General features: G+C 44.8%; 1 protein-coding gene across 1 annotated transcript in view; it reads left to right on the forward strand.

The window, feature by feature from the left end:
• Window positions 1-19265, forward strand: part of hephl1b (hephaestin-like 1b) — a 78579-nt gene that overhangs the window by 4833 nt on the left and 54481 nt on the right. The window contains exons 3-5 of the mRNA XM_083643529.1: window positions 12023-12235; window positions 16360-16581; window positions 18555-18809. Of these exons, the coding sequence (XP_083499655.1) occupies window positions 12023-12235; window positions 16360-16581; window positions 18555-18809 (690 nt within the window). The remainder of the gene's footprint in view (window positions 1-12022; window positions 12236-16359; window positions 16582-18554; window positions 18810-19265) is intronic.

Below are 19265 nucleotides of genomic sequence, written 5' to 3' on the forward strand. Positions count from 1 at the left end.
TCGACTTGTTAACGTGTAATTCTGAAGGCCCCGTATATTGTCTCTGTTTTGTTTACATACATATTCGAAATAAACATGACAAACAATACACTCAAGCAATTCAAGCTGCTTTACCGAGTAATAAGAAATAGAGTAAACGTAAAATACTCCTCCTTCTCCTCCTCCTACTGTGGTGGAATTTTGAGAGGGTCTTATCTCGGGAAGCAGAGGGCCGCCTCAGAGCAACAGGGTGGTCCCTGTGACTTCCTGAATGAGACTTGCGTGCCAGGAGGGCTATATAAGAGTTGTGAACTTACAATAAAGCAGACCAACTATCTATTCCAGGACTGTGTGACTGTCTCTTTCTTAGAGGGTTTCTGAGGGTATCTGAGGGTTTTTCTTAGATTCGGTTTTTAACTTCCACGCTACTACTACTACTATTACTACTACTACCACTACTACTATTACTACTACTACTATTACTACGACTACCACTACTACTACTACTACTGCCACTACTAATATTATTATTGTGCTTGCTGACAAGCAAGGCACAATCTTGAAATCCCACATACTTATACTTATATCTGCCAAAAAGTTTGGCGCGTAATAACTCCCTCAATTTTTGCGCCACATAGACATGCCAGACCTCAAAATGACCGCCTTATTGAGGACATGTATGCTATGACTTTGCTAAGGGTTTGTGAAAGCGGTTTGGCCGCAATTCGCCATTAAGCGCCATTTTTTTCCCCATTGACTTGCATAGGGTTTGGAAAAATCTTGCAAAATCTTGCAGTAAATTAGGTGTAATTCAGAAATCATAACAGCTAGAGCTACGAAACTTGGTAGGGAGGTGCACTGAGGGGTCTTTTACTATCCCTGAAAAAATTGCACCAATTGGCCATATGGTGGCGCTATAACAGCCCTCCTTACCTTTTGGTCCATAACTTTTGAACCGTAGGGTCTATCATCAAACTTCTTTTTTCCCTGGATTCCTTGGGTCCTCCCGCATCTACTCAACTAGGCCACGCCCATTTCCGTCTGACTAGATTTTCCGCCATTTTGCATTTTGTCCAAAACAGTTTTTTTGCCATTTCTCCTTGAAATTGTGTCCAATCTTCACCAAACCAACGCACACATCATGTGGGGACTGTTCTGCACAACACTGATTTGGAAGTTTTGAAAAAAAACGCACCGTTGCAATATAATCGACTTCCAAAGTTCGGTGGGTGGGGCCTATTTCACAAAGATTGTCCGATGCTAACCAAACTTGGTACAGGTGTGGAGGGATGTACTCTGAGCCTATAGGAGAAGTATTTTGTCATTTAGCCTTTAGGGGGCGCTATAGCAGCATTCAGTGCCTGTCCCTTCTAAATTGTTTTATTTTGAAGGGCGGCAGGAAGGATTCATTGCCATTATGGCCAGCCTTCCTTCTTGTATGACACTTGACACTTGTCGCACGCACGCTATTGTACAGACAACAGACACACCTATGCTTGTATCACAGTGGGTATATCACTCATGGTCTCACTCTAATTTGCATACCGTATGTTTTGAGCAGCTCCAGCTCTTCTCTGTTAAAAACCAAATGCTAAAAGTGTACTGGAAACAGGAATCCGGTGAGATTTGACCAGATAAATAGAGGTTAATAGCAACTCTGAGCAGCAGTGTTGCATTCTGGGTAGAGAGAATGATGTAGTAGACAAAAAAAGTATGAAATGACTTACTACAGTCATTCCTCCATCTGTAAAAGTATGAAATCACTTACTACAGTCATCCTCTCCCTCCCTGGCGCAAGTGGGAGCCCAGGGAGAGGGCAAATCAGAGTGAATCAGAGTTCCTTGGATTTTCTACATCACTTGTCGCCATCCAATAAAAAAATTCACAGGGCCACCCAGAGCCCGCCCCCTCACAGCCCTCACAGCTGCCTGCAGGAAACCTGTTGTGTTCATGTATGGCATGGGAGGCCTGTCTGTTCTGTTAGCTGCTGTGTTACTGTAGCATGGAAACATGTCCAGAAAACAATGAACTGAACCCATGGGTAAGTGTCACCACTTTGTGGTTGTTCATTATATACAGCCAGCTGGGTTTGAAAACATAATGGAAGAGATAGCCTAGTGTGAATAGCGTAGTGTGAATGGAGGCTGTTAGCCACAACAACTGTGCCTTATAGGCTAACCTCAGCCAGCCAAAACAAACACCTTGTCCCCCTGGCGTTAGGACACACTGTTCATCAATGTTTGGGACTAGTTGCAACAAGCTAATTGAGCTAATGCTAGCATTAGGCGTTAGTTAGCATGCTACCCAAGCAGCTTCTGTGGCTGACTGGACACATGACAACCGATCAGCAACTCTGTAACAAAACTAAAAGGGTAACATTACTTTGGTGACCAGGGACTATTATCAGTACATTTGACTTCTTACACTAACATAATGGAAGATAGCCTACATTAGTTACTGGCTGATTAGATGCCATCAGCAACTCTGTAACAAAACTAAAAGGGTAACATTACTTTGGTGACCAGGGACTATTATCAGTATATTTGACTTCTAACACTAACATAATGGAAGATAGCCTGCATTAGTTACTGGCTGATTAGATGCAGCCATTGATAGCTTTTCACTTGTGTGTTTGCAGCTCTGGTAAGCCTGCTAGTTTTGTAAACAGTTGTTGTCGCAACCATAAACATGAATGACACTACAATGAATACTACTTCTCTGGAGGTTATCATGTCCTATTTTCCTTGAGACAGTTGGAGACATTTACAATACATGGTAATTATTGAGGCTGTAGTTTGCAGTAGGGATGGGCATCGAATTTCGAATTTTCGAATAATCGTTGTTATTATCAAGGTCGACTTTTATTATTGAAATTCGAAATTCGAAAAAAAAAAAAAAAAAATTTGAGTGAAATGTTGCATTGTCTCCCCTGATTCTAAGTATAGTCAAATCGCTTGGTTTGAGCAAGTAAAACAATTTTTATAAGCATTTTAAGCAAGGTTTATGGAAAAATGAATGGCGGATGAAATCCCATGAAGAGGGAGAGGGGGTGACTTTGGCACCCCTTTGGCACTCAGACCTGAGCCTACTAAATATTTAATGAACCACTCAAAACTGTTTTTTATTTTCGAAAATGTCAATGTCATGTAACATGTTCTTTACTTCAGTGGTGCAATGCTTGTTTGAGCTAAAAATCCACAGCAGAAGCTTTTTATATTAATTAATAAAGCCGTAGACTTAGAATCAGGGGAGACAATGCAACATTTCACTCACAAAAAAAAAAAAATTACATTTTTAATTTTTTTTTACATTTTTATTTTTATTTTCGAATTTCGAATTAAATTCGAATTTGGCCAGCGAATTTCGAATAGTGTTTTTGCTAGAAATGCCCATCCCTAGTTTGCAGGTAATGTAGTTTTAGATTGCAGAGATTGAGCCAACTTTACCCTTTTGTGTCTCTCTAGTAGGCTACAACCAGTCTGACTTCCCCACCTACCAAGTACTTCTACTCCCAAGTACTTTTACTCGCATAGGCACACCCATAACTACTTAGTCCCCCTAGCTGCATGGGCAGGGACCTTGGAAGGCAGGCGGTGCATGGCGAGGACAGCAAGCACAATTACATTTTCGGTAGGAAATGTAGACATTCTAGTTATTATTGTGCTTGCTGACAAGCAAGGCACAATCTTGAAATCCCACATACTTATTATTCTTATATCTGCCAAAAAGTTTGGCGCGTAATAACTCACCCAATTTTTGCGCCACATAGACATGCCAGACCTCAAAATGACCGGCTCATTGAGGACATGTATGCTATGACTTTGCTAAGGGTTTGTGAAAGCGGTTTGGCCGCAATTCGCCATTAAGCGCCATTTTTTTTCCCATTGACTTGCATGGGGTTTGGAAAAATCTTGCAAAATCTTGCAGTAAATTAGCTGTCATTCAGAAACCATAACAGCTAGAGCTACGAAACTTGGTAGGGAGGTGCACTGAGGGGTCTTTTACTATCCCCGGAAAAATTGCACCAATTGACCAGATGGTGGCGCTATAACAGCCCTCCTTACCTTTTGGTCCATAACTTGTGAACCGTAGGGTCTATCATCAAAATTATTTTTTCCCTCGATTCCTTGGGTCCTCCCGCATCTACTCAACTAGGCCACGCCCATTTCCGTCTGACTAGATTTTCCGCCATTTTGCATTTTGTCCAAAACAGTTTTTTTGCCATTTCTCCTTGAAATTTTGTCCAATCTTCACCAAACCAACGCACACATCATGTGGGGACTGTCCTGCACAACACTGATTTGGAAGTTTTGAAAAAAAAACACCGTTGCGATATAATCCACTTCCAAAGTTCAGTGGGTGGGGCCTATTTCACAAAGATCGTCCGATGCTAACCAAACTTGGTACAGGTGTGGACGGATGTACTCTGAGCCTATAGGAGAAGTATTTTGTCATTTCGCCTTTAGGGGGCGCTATAGCAGCATTCAGTGCCTGTCCCTTCTAAATTGTTTTATTTTGAAGGGCGGCAGGAAGTGCGGATTCATTGTCATTATGGCCAGCCTTCCTTCTTGTATGACACTTGACGCACGCACGCTATTGTACAGACAACAGACACACCTATACTTATATCACAGTGGGTATATCACTCATGGTCTCCCTCTCATTTGCATACTATATGTTTTCAGCAGCTCCAACTCTTCTCTGTTAAAAACCACATGCAAAAAGTGTACTGGAAACAGGAATCCGGTGAGATTTGACCAGATAAATAGAGCTTAAGAGCAACTCTGAGCAGCAGTGTTGCATGTTAGGTAGAGAGAATGATGTAGACAAAAAAAGTATGAAATGACTTACTACAGTCATTCCTCCATCTGTAAAAGTATGAAATCACTGACTACAGTCATTCCTCTCCCTCCCTGGCGCAAGTGGGAGCCCCAGGAGAGGGCAAATCAGAGTGAATCAGAGTTCCTTGGATTTTCGACGTCACTTGTCGCCAACCAATAAAAAAATTCACAGGGCCGCCCAGAGCCCGCCCCCTCACAGCCCTGACAGCTGCCTGCAGGAAACCTGTTGTGTTCATGTATGCATGGCATGGGAGGCCTGTCTGTTCTGTTAGCTGCTGTGTTACTGTAGCATGGAAACATGTCCAGAAAACAATGAACTGAACCCATGGGTAAGTGTCACCACTTTGTGGTTGTTCATTATATACAGCCAGCTGGGTTTGAAAACTTAATGGAAGAGATAGCCTAGTGTGAATAGCCTAGTGTGAATGGAGGCTGTTAGCCACAACAACTGTGCCTTATAGGCTAACCTCAGCCAGCCAAAACAAACACTTTGTCCCCCTGGCGTTAGGACACACTGTTCATCAATGTTTGGGACTAGTTGCAACAAGCTAATTGAGCTAATGCTAGCGTTAGGCGTTAGTTAGCATGCTACCCAAGCAGCTTCTCTGGCTGACTGGACACATGACAACCGATCAGCAACTCTGTAACAAAACTAAAAGGGTAACATTACTTTGGTGACCAGGGACTATTATCAGTACATTTGACTTATAACACTAACATAATGGAAGATAGCCTACATTAGTTACTGGCTGATTAGATGTGATCAGCAACTCTGTAACAAAACTAAAAGGGTAACATTACTTTGGTGACCAGGGACTATTATCAGTACATTTGACTTCTTACACTAACATAATGGAAGATAGCCTACATTAGTTACTGGCTGATTAGATGCAGCCATTGATAGCTTTTCACTTGTGTGTTTGCAGCTCTAGTAAGCCTGCTAGTTTTGTAAACAGTTGTTGTCGCAACCATAAACATGAATGACACTACAAGGAATACTACTTCTCTGGAGGTTATCATGTCCTATTTTCCTTGAGACAGTTGGAGACATTTACAATACATGGTAATTATTGATGCTGTAGTTTGCAGGTAATGTAGTTTTAGATTGCAAAGATTGGGCCAACTTTACCCCTTTGTGTCTCTCTAGTAGGCTACAACCAGTGTGACTTCCCCACCTACCAAGTACTTCTACTCCCAAGTACTTTTACTCGCATAGGCACACCCATAACTACTTAGTCCCCCTAATTGCATGGGCAGGGACCTTGCAAGCCAGGCGGTGCATGGCGAGGACAGCAAGCACAATTACATTTTCGTTAGGAAATGTCGACATTCTAGTTATTATTGTGCTTGCTGACAAGCAAGGCACAATCTTGAAGTCCAACATACTTAATATTATTATTATTCTTCCATCCGCCACAAAAGTTCTGCGCGTAATAACTCCCACAAAGTTTGGCGCGTAATAACTCCCACAATTTTTGCGCCACATAGACATGCCAGACCTCAAAATGAGCGGCTCATTGAAGACATGTATGCTATGACTTTGCTAAGGGTTTGTGAAAGCGGTTTGGCCGATATTCGCCATTAAGCGCAATTTTTTCCCCCATTGACTTGCATGGGGTTTGGTCCATAACTTTTGAACCGTAGGGGCTATCATCAAAATTCTTTTTTCCCTGGATTCCTTGGGTCCTCCCGCATCTACTCAACTAGGCCACGCCCATTTCCGTCAGACTAGATTTTCCGCCATTTTGCATTTTGTCCAAAACAGTTTTTTTGCGATTTCTCCTTGAAATTTTGTCCAATCTTCACCAAACCAACGCACACATCATGTGGGGACTGTCCTGCACAACACTGATTTGGAAGTTTTTGAAAAAAACGCACCGTTGCGATATAATCCACTTCCAATCTTCTGTGGGTGGGGCCTATTTCACAAAGATCGTCCGATTCTAACCAAACTTGGTACAGGTGTGGACGGATGTACTCTGAGCCTATAGGAGAAATATATTACACAAATTGAGCAGATGGTGGCGCTATAACAGCCCTCTTTACATTCTGCTCCATAACCTTTGAACCGTAGGGTCTATCATCAAACTTTTTTTCCCCCTGGATTCCTTGGGTCCTTCCGCATCTACTCATCTAGGCCACGCCCATTTCCGTCTGACTAGATTTTCCGCCATTTTGAATTTTGTCCAAAACAGTTTTTTTGCGCTTCCTCCTTGAAATTTTGTCCAATCTTCACCAAACCAAAGGACACATCATGTGATGAGTGTCCTGCACAACACTGTTTCGTGGTTTTTGAAAAAAAACGCACCGTTGCGATATAATCGACTTCCAAAGTTCGGTGGGTGGGGCCTATTTCACAAAGATCGTCCGATGCTAACCAAACTTGGTACAGGTGTGGACGGATGTACTCTTAGCCTATAGGAGAAATATTGTGTTGAAGGTGGGGACTGGGACTTTTCCACTGGGAAACACCCACGTCCCAGGTGTCTGGAAGGCAGCATTAGTCCCCCTAATTGCATGGGCAGGGACCTTGCAAGCCAGGCGGTGCATGGCGAGGACAGCAAGCACAATTACATTTTCGTTAGGAAATGTAGACCTTCTAGTTATTATTAGTATTAGTATTATTATTATAAAAAAGTGCAAAAGTATACAAACAAGACATCCACAAGATAAGACTTAAAAAGTAAAGTAGTGCAGTTCAACTCAAGTGAAATAGAAACATAAAAGAGCCCTTGTAGATGCATATTGTGAGTGAACCCATATGTTTTTTCTTTAATTTTCTTATTCCCTGTCCTTCCTAATTCTACTCTCGATCAGATACATATATATTTTTTAGATTATTTTGGGACATTTCGGCTTTATTTATTTTTTATATAGGACAGTAGGGAGAGAGAGAGGGGATGACATGCGGCAAAGGACCACAGGTCGGATTCGAACCCGGGTCGGCCGCGCGAAGGGCATGAGCCTTCGTGGTCTGCGTGCTACCAGGTGAGCTACCAGGACGCATCGCTTGATCTGATATTGATGTCAGATCTCACTGCCTAACCTGCTGAGACCCTGCGACCTCATACGGGGACATTACAGGCGTTTCAAGATTCAAGATTCAAGATTTTTATTGTCACTCCATGGTACAAGTATCACGTGTGAAATTATTGTGCTGTGGACTCCGTTTACAACATAGTACAAATACAACAGGGCATATGAGTGCAAAAACAACAAGAGACACAACAACCATAGGTGCACATGTCATGTGCATACTTTAGACGTGCTTAAACATTTTAAATTCGGCATATTTGACATACAGGTGCAAATAGCATATTCCTTATTAAACATACAATTAAACTCGGCGTTTTAAATTTGGCGTATTTGACATACAGGTGCAAATAGCATATTCCTTATTAAACATACAATTAAACATTAGACATACGTAATGGTAGCAGCTACAGTACGGTACAGCACGGCTACTACACTATTTGTGTATGTTATGGAGTCTCGTGGCCTGCGGGAAGAAACTGTTCCTCAAGCGATTTGTGCGTGCTTTTGGGACCCTGTATCTTCTCCCTGAGGGTAGCAGGGAGAACAGGCTGTTGTGGGGATGGTTTGTGTCTTTGATGATCTTCAGGGACCTCCTGAGGCACCGCTGTTTGTACAGTTCATGCAGGTCTGGCAACTCACATCCTGTTACGTGCTGGGCCGCGCGTCTCACTCTCCGTAGCGCCCTGCGGTCCATGGTGGTACAGTTCCCGTACCAGGTGATGAAGCAGCCAGTCAGCAGGCTTTCAATGGTGCCTCTGTAGAAGTCCGTAAGGATTTCTGGCCTTAGCCCAAATTTCTTCAGGCGCCTGAGTCCGTGTATTCGCTGTTGGGCCTTTTTGACAACAGTGGCGGTGTGGCCGGCCCACGTCAGGTCCTGGTGGATGTTGACTCCCAGGACTGACTTTCCACCACTGTGCCGTTGATGGTGATCCTGTAGTCTACAATGATCTCCTTGGTCTTGGAGACGTTCAGAGAGAGGTGGTTGTCCTGGCACCATTGTTCCAGGGCCCCCACCTCCTCTCTGTAGGCCGTCTCGTCGCCCCCCGAGATCAGCCCCATGACTGCTGTGTCGTCTGCAAACTTCACGATGGTGTTCGAAGTTTGAGTCGCCACACAGTCGTGGGTGTAGAGGTCGTACCAGAAGGGGCTGGAGATGCACCCCTGGGGCGCTCCTATGCTGATGGTCAGTGGGGAGGAGGTGAGGTTGCCCAACCTCACCACCTGGCGGCGGTCTGTCAGGAAATCCAGGATCCAGTCGCACATTGCTGTGTTTAGTCCCAGATCCTTGAGCTTGCGTACCAGCCTGGAGGGTACTATGGTGTTGAATGCTGAGCTGTAGTCCACGAACAGCATTCTTACATAGGTGTCCTTCCCCTCCATGTGGGACAGGGCGGTGTGGAGCACGTGTGCTACTGCATCCGCTGTGCTCCTGTTGGGGCGGGATGCAAATTGTAGCGGGTCGTGGTCCGGGGGGAGTGTCGGGCGGATCTGTGATATGACTAGCTTTTCAAAGCACTTGCTGGCTATTGGCGTGAGGGCTATTGGGCGCCAGTCATTGAGGCTGGTCACTTTCTGCTGCTTGGGAATGGGGATGATTGTCGCTGCTTTGAAGCAGGAGGGAACACGTCGGAGGGAGAGAGACTGGTTGAAAATGTCTGTGAATACGCCTGCCAGCTGGTGGGCGCAGGCCTTGAGGACCCGCCCGGGATGCCGTCCGGGCCGTCCGTCTTGCGTGGGTTGATGCGCAGGAACGACCGGCGCACCTCATCCTCAGTGATGGTGAGAGGGCGGTCTGGGTCTGTGGGGGGTGGGGGGGGTTGGTGGTCAGGTGGGAATGGGAGGTGGTGGGGGTGCTGAGGGGTGGGGGGGGAGGGGAGGGGAGGAGGGGAGGTGGTCGGGGGGAGGAGGGCAGTGGGGGTGGTGGGGGGGAGGAGAGGAGGAGGGGCGGTGGGGGGGAGGAGAGAGGGGGGGTTGATGGGGGGGAGGAGAGGAGGAGGGGTGATGGGGGGAGAGGTGGCTGAGGGGGGGGGGAGAGGTGGCTGAGGGGGGGGGAGAGGAGGGGGGGAGGTGGAGGGGGGCTGGGGGGGAGGAGAGTGGTGGGGGGGATAGGTGGCTGAGGGGGGGGGAGAGGAGGGGGGGTGGTGGGGAGGAGAGGGCTAGGGGGGGAGGAGGGGAGGCGCTCTGGCAGAGGGGTCGAACCTGGCGTAGAACGCATTGAGTTCGTCTGGCAGGGTGGGTGACACGTTGGCGTTTTGCTGTTTTTCCCCTTTGAAGTCTGTGGCAGCATGGAGGCCTCTCCACAGGTGTCTGGGGTTGTTGGAGTCCAGTTTTGCCTCCAGCTGCCTTCCATATTCTCTCTGCGCTTTTTTTATTGTAGCTCGGAGGGCGTATTTCGTCTGCTTGTATTGTTCTGGGGTCCCGGACTTGAAGGCGGTGGTCCGGGCGTGGAGTGCAGCCCGGACATCACAGTTAATCCAGGGTTTCTGGTTTGGCATTATTTTGGTTATTTTTTGGGGGATTATGTCCTCTGTGCATTTTTGTATGAAGCCTGTTACCGTGTCTGCATATTCGTCCAGGTCTCCTGCAGCCTTGAACTCTTCTACACCATAATACTTCATTCTGCTGAACTTAGACCTGTTGTCCTCGTTTGTAGACACTTCTTCTGCCTAGTAGAAGCCAATACACTATATGTCAAAAAAAGATGGCTGCAATCTCCACCAAATCCTTCTACAGCCACAGAAGTAGACAAGGTACTAAACCCTGATCAAATTTGATTGATTTGTTGATTTATGCTTAGGACCATTTGTAGTTTGCAAAGGCATGCAGATTTGATCAATTTGAGCAATAGTCAATGCTGCAACGTTGCTAAAGAAGTACTCGTATGCGGACAACAGGACGAAATACTTCACTTTTTACCAGATTTTTAGGACACACCCCATTGAGTAAACATGGGAGAAATTGCTCAATATTGTTGAGGGATGATGATTTCAGATGATGAGGATGAAATGAGACAGTTTATAGCAGGGGTTCCCAAACTTTTTTGGCTTGTGACCCTATTTTGACGTCACAAAAATCTAGGGACCCGAGACATTTCAAATTCCAGTAGACCATCGATAATATCATCAGTGACATTGTCAGTGATGTCACATAATGCTTCTTTCCCCCCGCAGAATTCTGACTTTAATCTAAAAATTCAGACTTTTTTCCTCAAAATTCCGACAGTAACTCTTGGTCCACAGATGGATGGGAATCATACAGGGTAAAGATAAAGCTCTGTCATCTAGCTCTTTGAGTTGCTAGATAAAGCTCTGTCATCTACTCTACTGTAGCTCTTTGAGCTAATGCTGTGTTAAGCCATGTCAGGTGACAAATGAGGAACTCAAAGTTCACTGGTGTATCCAGTGTCTTTCACTATGTGTGAGGTCATTTATGTGTTTATAGCACATACATACTTACAGTGCACATGACACGTGGCAGTTGAAAGCTTAAAAGTGATAGGACCAAAGTAGAAATGGATACCACCTTGATTTTGTTTAGTAATAATATCAAGGTTGTGATTACAGTATTAAGGCCATGTAAAGTTGATCTTATATCTCTCTCTCTTAAATCCTATATTTCATGTAGAATATGTTCTGCATTGTTCTGCTCAATTTAGTTTCTTATAAAAATAAAATCAATGGCAAAATTGTTCTTTTACAACACACATAACCATTTTGTTGTCTACCAATTTAACATCAAAACAGACAGGTCCAAATTGCTTTTCACACTAAGGGCCCTATCGTCGTACGGCGCTATCGTTTGCTCAGCCGTTTTCTAAGCGCAGACACAGGTGTAGGCGTGTCCCAGGCGTGTCCGTGTGCCTCTTCTGCCTATCATCTGCCTCCCTCATTTTGCGCTCTGGCGAAGATACCATCATCACGCAGTAGCCCCGTTGCACTCAGCAAGAAAGAAGTGGACATGTCACACTTGGGAATACTGTTTTGGGCATAAACACGCCTATATGGAGGTTTGCACGAGATGACGCGAAGCGCAGCCGCGGCCCGACACGCCCACAATTAGGGCTTTGCGTGGCGCTATTCCAGCACAAAATTACCGCCTTTGCGACGAGCCCTAAAAAGCTAAGTGTAGGAAACACTAATCTCTGACTTCTTGCATTTGTCCACCAGGGGCACTCTATCCAGATGGGACATCATCCAAGTTGAAGCAGGATGACTCCGTTCCCCCAGGAGGAAACTACACCTACCGCTGGGAGGTCAGGCCAGAATTTGCACCCACAGATGGCGATGCCAACTGTCTGACCTGGGTCTACCACTCTCACCTTGAAGCTCCTAAGGATATCTCCTCTGGACTCATAGGTGCACTGCTCACCTGTAAAAAAGGTATGAAGATATGTGACCAAATGCCATGAACCCATGCTCACACAACAATATTCATTTAAAATCAGAAAGTGGTTGCTCAGAATGCATTTTTTTATTCAGTAGTTCATAATTCAAACACAAATATTTATCAACCCCTCATGTAATATACAATTTTAAAGCTCTGAATGCAAATATCAGTAATCTATGACAAACAATGTGCCTGCCCCCCCCCCCACTGTAGAAGAGCTGTAGAAGAGCACATGCTCCCTCCAATACATGTGCAGTTGCCAGCCGCTTCTTTCACCAGCAGGATCTAGCACATAGTGGATCACGCTATAATCACTATTCTTCCCCAGTTACCCTTCCCACGAACCTGCGCCCCGACTGACCAGAGGAGGCACCAGTGCAGCGACCAGGACACATATCCCTCGCCTGGGTAAACTCAGCCTTCAACGTGACATAACAGGCTATGCCTGTAGCGTAAGTTTCGTGATAGTACATAGAGGTCACGTGGAGGCTGGGTTTACTCAGGCTAACATAGCCCACCGGGTTCCCACCTGCAGACAGTGGCGATTCCAGAGTCTGTTGGGGCCCTAGGCAAAAATTCCCAGGGGCCCCTTCCAACCAGCGTTCATCACGATTATTTTTATAAATAGGCTATATTTTTCTAGCCGATGCGTTTAGAACATTATTCTCAGTTTGCTTTTGCTATAGTGTAGCGTATTTACATGCTTGCTGTATTTAAACTGCTGTGAGATTTGTTTGAGGAGCATATGTATGTATGTAATGTATGTAATGGAAACAGATGGGGATGAAAGAGGGAGGGGGGAGCTCACAGCGCTTTGGTCGGGCTTTTCTGACCGGACTGGATCGCTCCGTGGAATCGGAGCTTGAAAGGGAAGAATGTGATTGCTTCACTGCAGATCACCAATGGCCACAGTTGTAAATAATTATACACTTAAAAAGGCGTGGTTAAAGGGTTAGCGGCAGGTTTAGCGCCGAGGAAAAATTAGGGAATGCGCCTGACCATGCCCACTAATAGCGCTGCGTCAGGCCATAAACGCTAATTTAAGGCCAGGGGGAAGATAGAGGCCATAGGCCTTTGAAGGCATCGCGATTTGACCTTCCGTTTCCCAGAAAATGTCAACATTTCTCATTGGATAAAAATTTGGCGTCGACCTCCCACTGTCCAATGGTTACAGTTGCGGAGATACGTCCGCCCTGCAGGGCTCGGGGGGTTCCAAGTTACTTAGCAAACACTCTATTTCAGTGATTGCTGTCAGAATATAGAACCATTTAACACGTATTTGAACAAAAACATTGCTGAATGCAGCTTTAAAAGAAGGAAGGGGGCTTAGGGGAAGGGTTCATGGTAAAATAAAGTGCGTGTGATTATGTGGGATGAGGGGGCAGCCAGGTGGTTAGTGGATTTCTTATTGAGGATAGTCACAGCTGATGGGATGAAGGATTTATTTTAACTGTTCTTCTGGGCCATTTGGACTTTCAGTCTGCAGCCTGAGGGTAGTAACTGAAAAGTTGGGTGTTGTGGTGGTTGGGGTTGTTATAGATCTGAATTGCCTAATCAGTAGGCCTCTCTGCTCCACTGTCTGGCTTTCTTTTTCCTAATCCTCTTCTTCTTTTTTTTTTACTTCCAGATAACTTCTTCATTGTTCTTCTTTCACTTTCAATTCAAGAGAAAGTAGATGAATCATGCAAGTTTGACGGGAATGACATGGGGCCTCTTTAGGGAGTTGTCATTGCAAATCGTCCATTGGTTGGAAATGGGGAGGGATTTGCGGTCACTGATGTGGAGTAAAGTTTCTCAGCCCCCTCATCCCACACAATCACATGCACTTTATTTTACCATTAACCCTTGCTTCCCCTAAGCCCCCTTCGTTCTTTTCTCATGGCCCCGCCTAATGGCCTGGGGCCCCAAGCAATTGCCTGTATCGCTTCTGGCCGCAGACACGGCCAATTGTGTCTGTAGGAACATCTGATGAAGCCGGAAATACCGCTGCCGGGATATTGAACCCGGGTTTCCACGGTGGTAGGCGAGTGCTTTTAGATCTACATAGTGATTAGTCTCTTAAAACAGACGAGTTGGCTTCCGCAATTTTCAAATGCTTCCGCCATACCGTCTGTAATACGTGGGGGAGAAGCATGCACCAACCGGAATGGGAAGCAGAAAGGCGGGTCTTCCGCTCATTAGTCCAATCAGAATCCAATATGCCGCATTCGCGGAACTCGGGGCTTCTGCACAATCGTTCCGAGTGGTAAACAAAACATAGCCGAATGCTAGCTTGATTGTTGCTGAGCAGAAATGGAAATTAGACAAGATATTTCGTTTAACTCTGGAATAAGTGCACGTCTTGCACGAGGTTCCTCCAAGCCGCGGATACATCGTTTACGTCTATCAGGGTCTTCTTTCACCAGTTTCGTCGGCGTAGCTTCCATGGTAATTCTGTATATATAAAGCACTGCTAGCATTAGCAACCTGCATCGGTTTAAGTTTCCGGGGGGGAACATATTTTTTTGTGGACACACGTGTCGTGATTGGTCGGTTTCCGTCGAACTTCCTTCCAGTCTGAAGGTTTTTTCCCAACTTCCTTGTGCATGTTCTGGGGGTGTAACGTACAGACTGTTTAGCTGCATTCGCCGGATTCGCCGGATGTAGATGAGACAGTCTGTTTTAAGAGACTACATAGTGATGGGCAAGCTACTTGGAAAATGTAGTAAGCTAAGCTGCCAGGTACTATAGAATAAATATAGCTTCACTACATTGAAGCTATCCCCAGAGAACTGTAGCAAGCTAAGCTACGAGCAACATGGCAAAAGCATGTTGCTGCATGTATCGAAGCTACCTTTTTCTTTTTCTTTTTTACATTGAATCAACTTCATGCCAAATGAATGTTATCTTGTGATCAAGAAAAACTTTCCACCAAACAAATAGGCCGGCAAAAATGAAAAAGAAATCCCAATTCAATTGGTTAGCCTAATATAAAACAAAAAACTCTCACTGCCACAATATTCAAAAACAGAATTCCAAAATAAACCCATAAAAGGCAGTGATAGAAACAATAAAAAATAATCTATTGGCGACTTCAACACAGGATAAATTCAACTCTCCTCTCCTCTCCCTTCTCCCCTCGGGCTGTGTATTTTCCTTTCCCGACAGCATGACCCACCCTATTCTGCCTCTAATTGGCTTAGCAACCTAAACCAACTACTCTGTCACTACTCATGCCTAAACCCAACCCAGAGCAATCTAGTAAGAGAGTGGCACCAGCGGAGGTCCAAAATGCGTTGACATGTAGCCAGTGAATAGACAGGAAGGGGGCTCACGCTACGTTTGAATGCAAAAAATAAAGCTGATAATATACAATTTGATTATTTAAATGTATGAACCTTTCAAAGTACGTCACAAACGGTCCATTTTGCTGCAACTCGACAGCGCTGCTTAATCCAGAACCTTACTTCCAGGAACTTCTGTGAGGTAAAAAACTGGTCCATTGGATTGAATGGAGATGTCACAACCCAATTGGAAAATAGAGAAAAGGGAGCTTATTGATGCTTATAAAGAATTTAATTAATAAAGAAGTAATGTACAGGTATACTAAATAGTTAATACACAATACATCTTCACAGGACAAGGGCACAAGAGACACAACGCGTTTCAACCTCTGGTCTTCGTCAGGCTGTAGGCAACCCAATTGGAGAAAGAGTAGGGCGGGTTTAGCAGTGCAAGGATGGTAAAAACAAGGATAAGAGAACACTTGTCCCTTATATGGAAGTGCTTGCTGTTATCGGCTACAATTGACCAAGCATTGTCTCCTCCTCTTCTATTCCAGACCGCAGCAGAATCTCCGCGCTGCCTGGGAGCTTTGCTCATGTGTTTTATAATATATAATATAATTGGGCCAATGACGGAACCCTGTGGCACACCATAGGTTACCATAGGTCCTCAATGAGAACATGAAAGAACTCCCACAAACACCTTAATTAGAAAAAAAAAAAGAGAAAATGGGAGAAAGACGACACAGAGAGGGAGCCCCTCTCTGAGTGGGCAAACAAAGCTGAAGTTTATGATTGCCTAAGTATTTAGAGTATTCACCCACAGTTTATCTCATGTTTCTGTGTGCACACAGGCATCCTGAAGGATATTTCTAAACCAGTCCGGAGTCAGACAACACCAGAGCCTGTGCTAGAATCAGAGCGTAATGATGTGGACCAGGATGTGTTCCTAATGTTCAACGTGGTGGATGAAGGCCTCAGTTGGTACCTGGAGGACAACATTAAGACCTTCTGCAATGATTCCGGCGGGGTCAACCGGACAGATCCTGAATTTGAGGAGTCAAACCTGATGCATGGTGCGTGATGACATTTTAAAAAAATCGTATTCATTGTTTAGATCTTAACAGGGCGTTCACACCATACGCCGAAGCAATGCTCAAGCCACGCTGAAGCTGCGCTGAAGCGATCGTTCAGGATTTAGTTCTATTTTCCAAGCGTCAAGCATGGAAGTTGTGGGCGGGGTCAAGGCACGCTGAGCAAGGCGCTGAGGAAAAGAGAGTGCTTCTTGTGTGACCGGTTTAGCGCGAGCTCAGCTTCAGCGTGGCTTTAGCTTAAGCCAGGGGTGCCCACACTTTTTCAGCTTGGGAGCTACTTTTAAAATGACCAAGTCAAAGTGATCTACCAAACATATTTATTTATATATACTGTATATACACTGAGTATATAGTGGAAAACAGTGGAACAGTGGAAAAACAGTGGAAACAGTGGAAAAACAGTGGAAACTGTGGAAAAACAGTAAAAAAAAAAAAAAAAAAATCCCCCTCAATGCCATGTGATCGACCACACTACCTTCGCGATCGACCGGTCGATCGCGATCGACGTATTGGGCACCCCTGGCTTAAGCTCTGCTTCTGTTAAGCGCCTAGTGTGAACAAACTACTGTACATGGATTAAGTTGGTTAACCACAAGGATATTATTCATTCTGCTATGGAATATATATTTTTTTTTTATCTGAATTGCAAATTTAGAATACAAATTTAAAATACTTATCCCAATTTTCTTCCTTTCCCATTTTCTATCCCCTGCCCCCGATGACCCTACATTTTCAATCTCTGTTATCCTAGTACATTGCTATGAATTATATGATTCATTTGCAGCAATGCTGTCTGTATCCTTAAATTCTTTTGAAATGTCCGCAGAATGCAGTTACATCACATCACTAGCCGGAATAGCCTTCCTCTTTCGCAATAACGCCTCTTTCACTCACGCTGCCAAACACACCCTTGTCAAAATGACAGAACTCCCAATTCTTGACTATGGCGATGTCATCTATAGAACGGCTTCAGAAACGGCCCTCAAGAAACTGGACACTCTCCATCATGCGGCCATCCGCTTTGCCACCAACGCACCCTTCCACACTCACCACTGTAAACTTTATGATCTGGTAGACTGGCCCTCCCTCAAACCCCGGCGATCCCTCTACTGGCATCACTTTATATACAAGACAATAGTAGGCAAGACACCACACTACCTCACCTCTCTCCTCCATATAGCCTGCAATGCATACAACACTAGGTCAAGTGAGCACATCAAGCTCACCATCCCCAGCTCAGTCAGATACAGATCTGGTTTCGGCCGCACCTCCTTCCGCTTTGCAGCCGCAAACAATTGGAACGCACTCCAAAGCACCCTCAAACTCACAACCCTGACATCACTTTCGATCTTCAAACAGAAACTCAATCAACTCTTTGTTGACCGCTGCACCTGCTGATTAGCTCCGGATCTCTCACACACACACACACACGCACACGCGCACACACACACACACACACACACACACACACACACACACACACACACTCACTCACACAACCCCCCCTTCAGTTTAGTAGTAGTGTAGCACTTCTTTTCTGTGTATATCTGTACATTCTGTCTATATTTGTTCATATGCTGTTACTTGTCTATATGTTTATATGTTTATTTGTACACTCTGTCTATATTTGTACACATGCTGTTACTTGTCTATATGTTTATTTGTACACTCTGTCTATATTTGTATGCCGTTACTTGTCTATATGTTTATATATTTATTTGTCCTTTTGTTACTCGACTTTGACAATGTAGCTATTCCTACTGGGCCCTCTTGGCCAGGTCATGTTTGCAAATGAGAACTGGTTCTCAAACAATTCACCTGGTTAAATAAAGGTCAAATAAATAAATAAATAAACTAGTTCTCTCCACAGACTATAAAAGAAAGATTAAGATGAAATATGTTCACCGTTTGTCCTGTCGTCTAACTTCTCCCTCTGGTTTTTCTTTGTGTGACAGCCATTAACGGGTACATGTTTGGCAACCTGCCTGGAATCGAGTTATGCCAGCACCGCTCGGTGGCCTGGCACTTGTTTGGTATGGGTAACGAGGTTGATATTCACTCCGCCTATTTCCACGGGAATACACTGTTGGACCGTGGTCACCGCACGGACGTCCTCAGCTTGTTCCCAGCCACGTTTGCTACAGCCCAGATGGTCCCGACGGCAATGGGAAAGTGGCTGCTGACCTGCCAGGTTAATGACCACCTTCAGGGTAAGGGCACTGCAACTTTAACCTCTGTGTCTCCTCTTGTCCTCTTTGCTGTGACACCTGATTGGTTGTGGAGAGTTGCTGACAGGGGGAGAATGTGTTTTGTTGCGAGGTCCACCACTGCTATTATTGTCAATGCACTAGTAAGAGGTTAAAGTCATGAGCCTGAGTTTCTGCTCTAAGAGTCACTTTTGTCATGTGGAAACAGGCCTTGAGTTTCATTTCCAGGCAGGGCCTGTCCAAAGTCTGAGCCTTTCACCTTAATGAGCAATACATGTTCAGTGTGAGTAATGCTGACACTTGTGAAAATACGACCTCTCTGTGCATCACACCGGACTTTCCATAGTGTGTTATACTTGTCTCTGTAACGTTATAGGAAAGTCACTTTATGGTCCACACATTACAGTAATTTAAAGCAGCTACGAGCAAGATTTTCAATTGTTATTAAACAGTCTAAAT

This window comes from Poromitra crassiceps (assembly GCF_964638095.1).
Source record: "Poromitra crassiceps genome assembly, chromosome: 1".
Taxonomy (NCBI): domain Eukaryota; kingdom Metazoa; phylum Chordata; class Actinopteri; order Beryciformes; family Melamphaidae; genus Poromitra; species Poromitra crassiceps.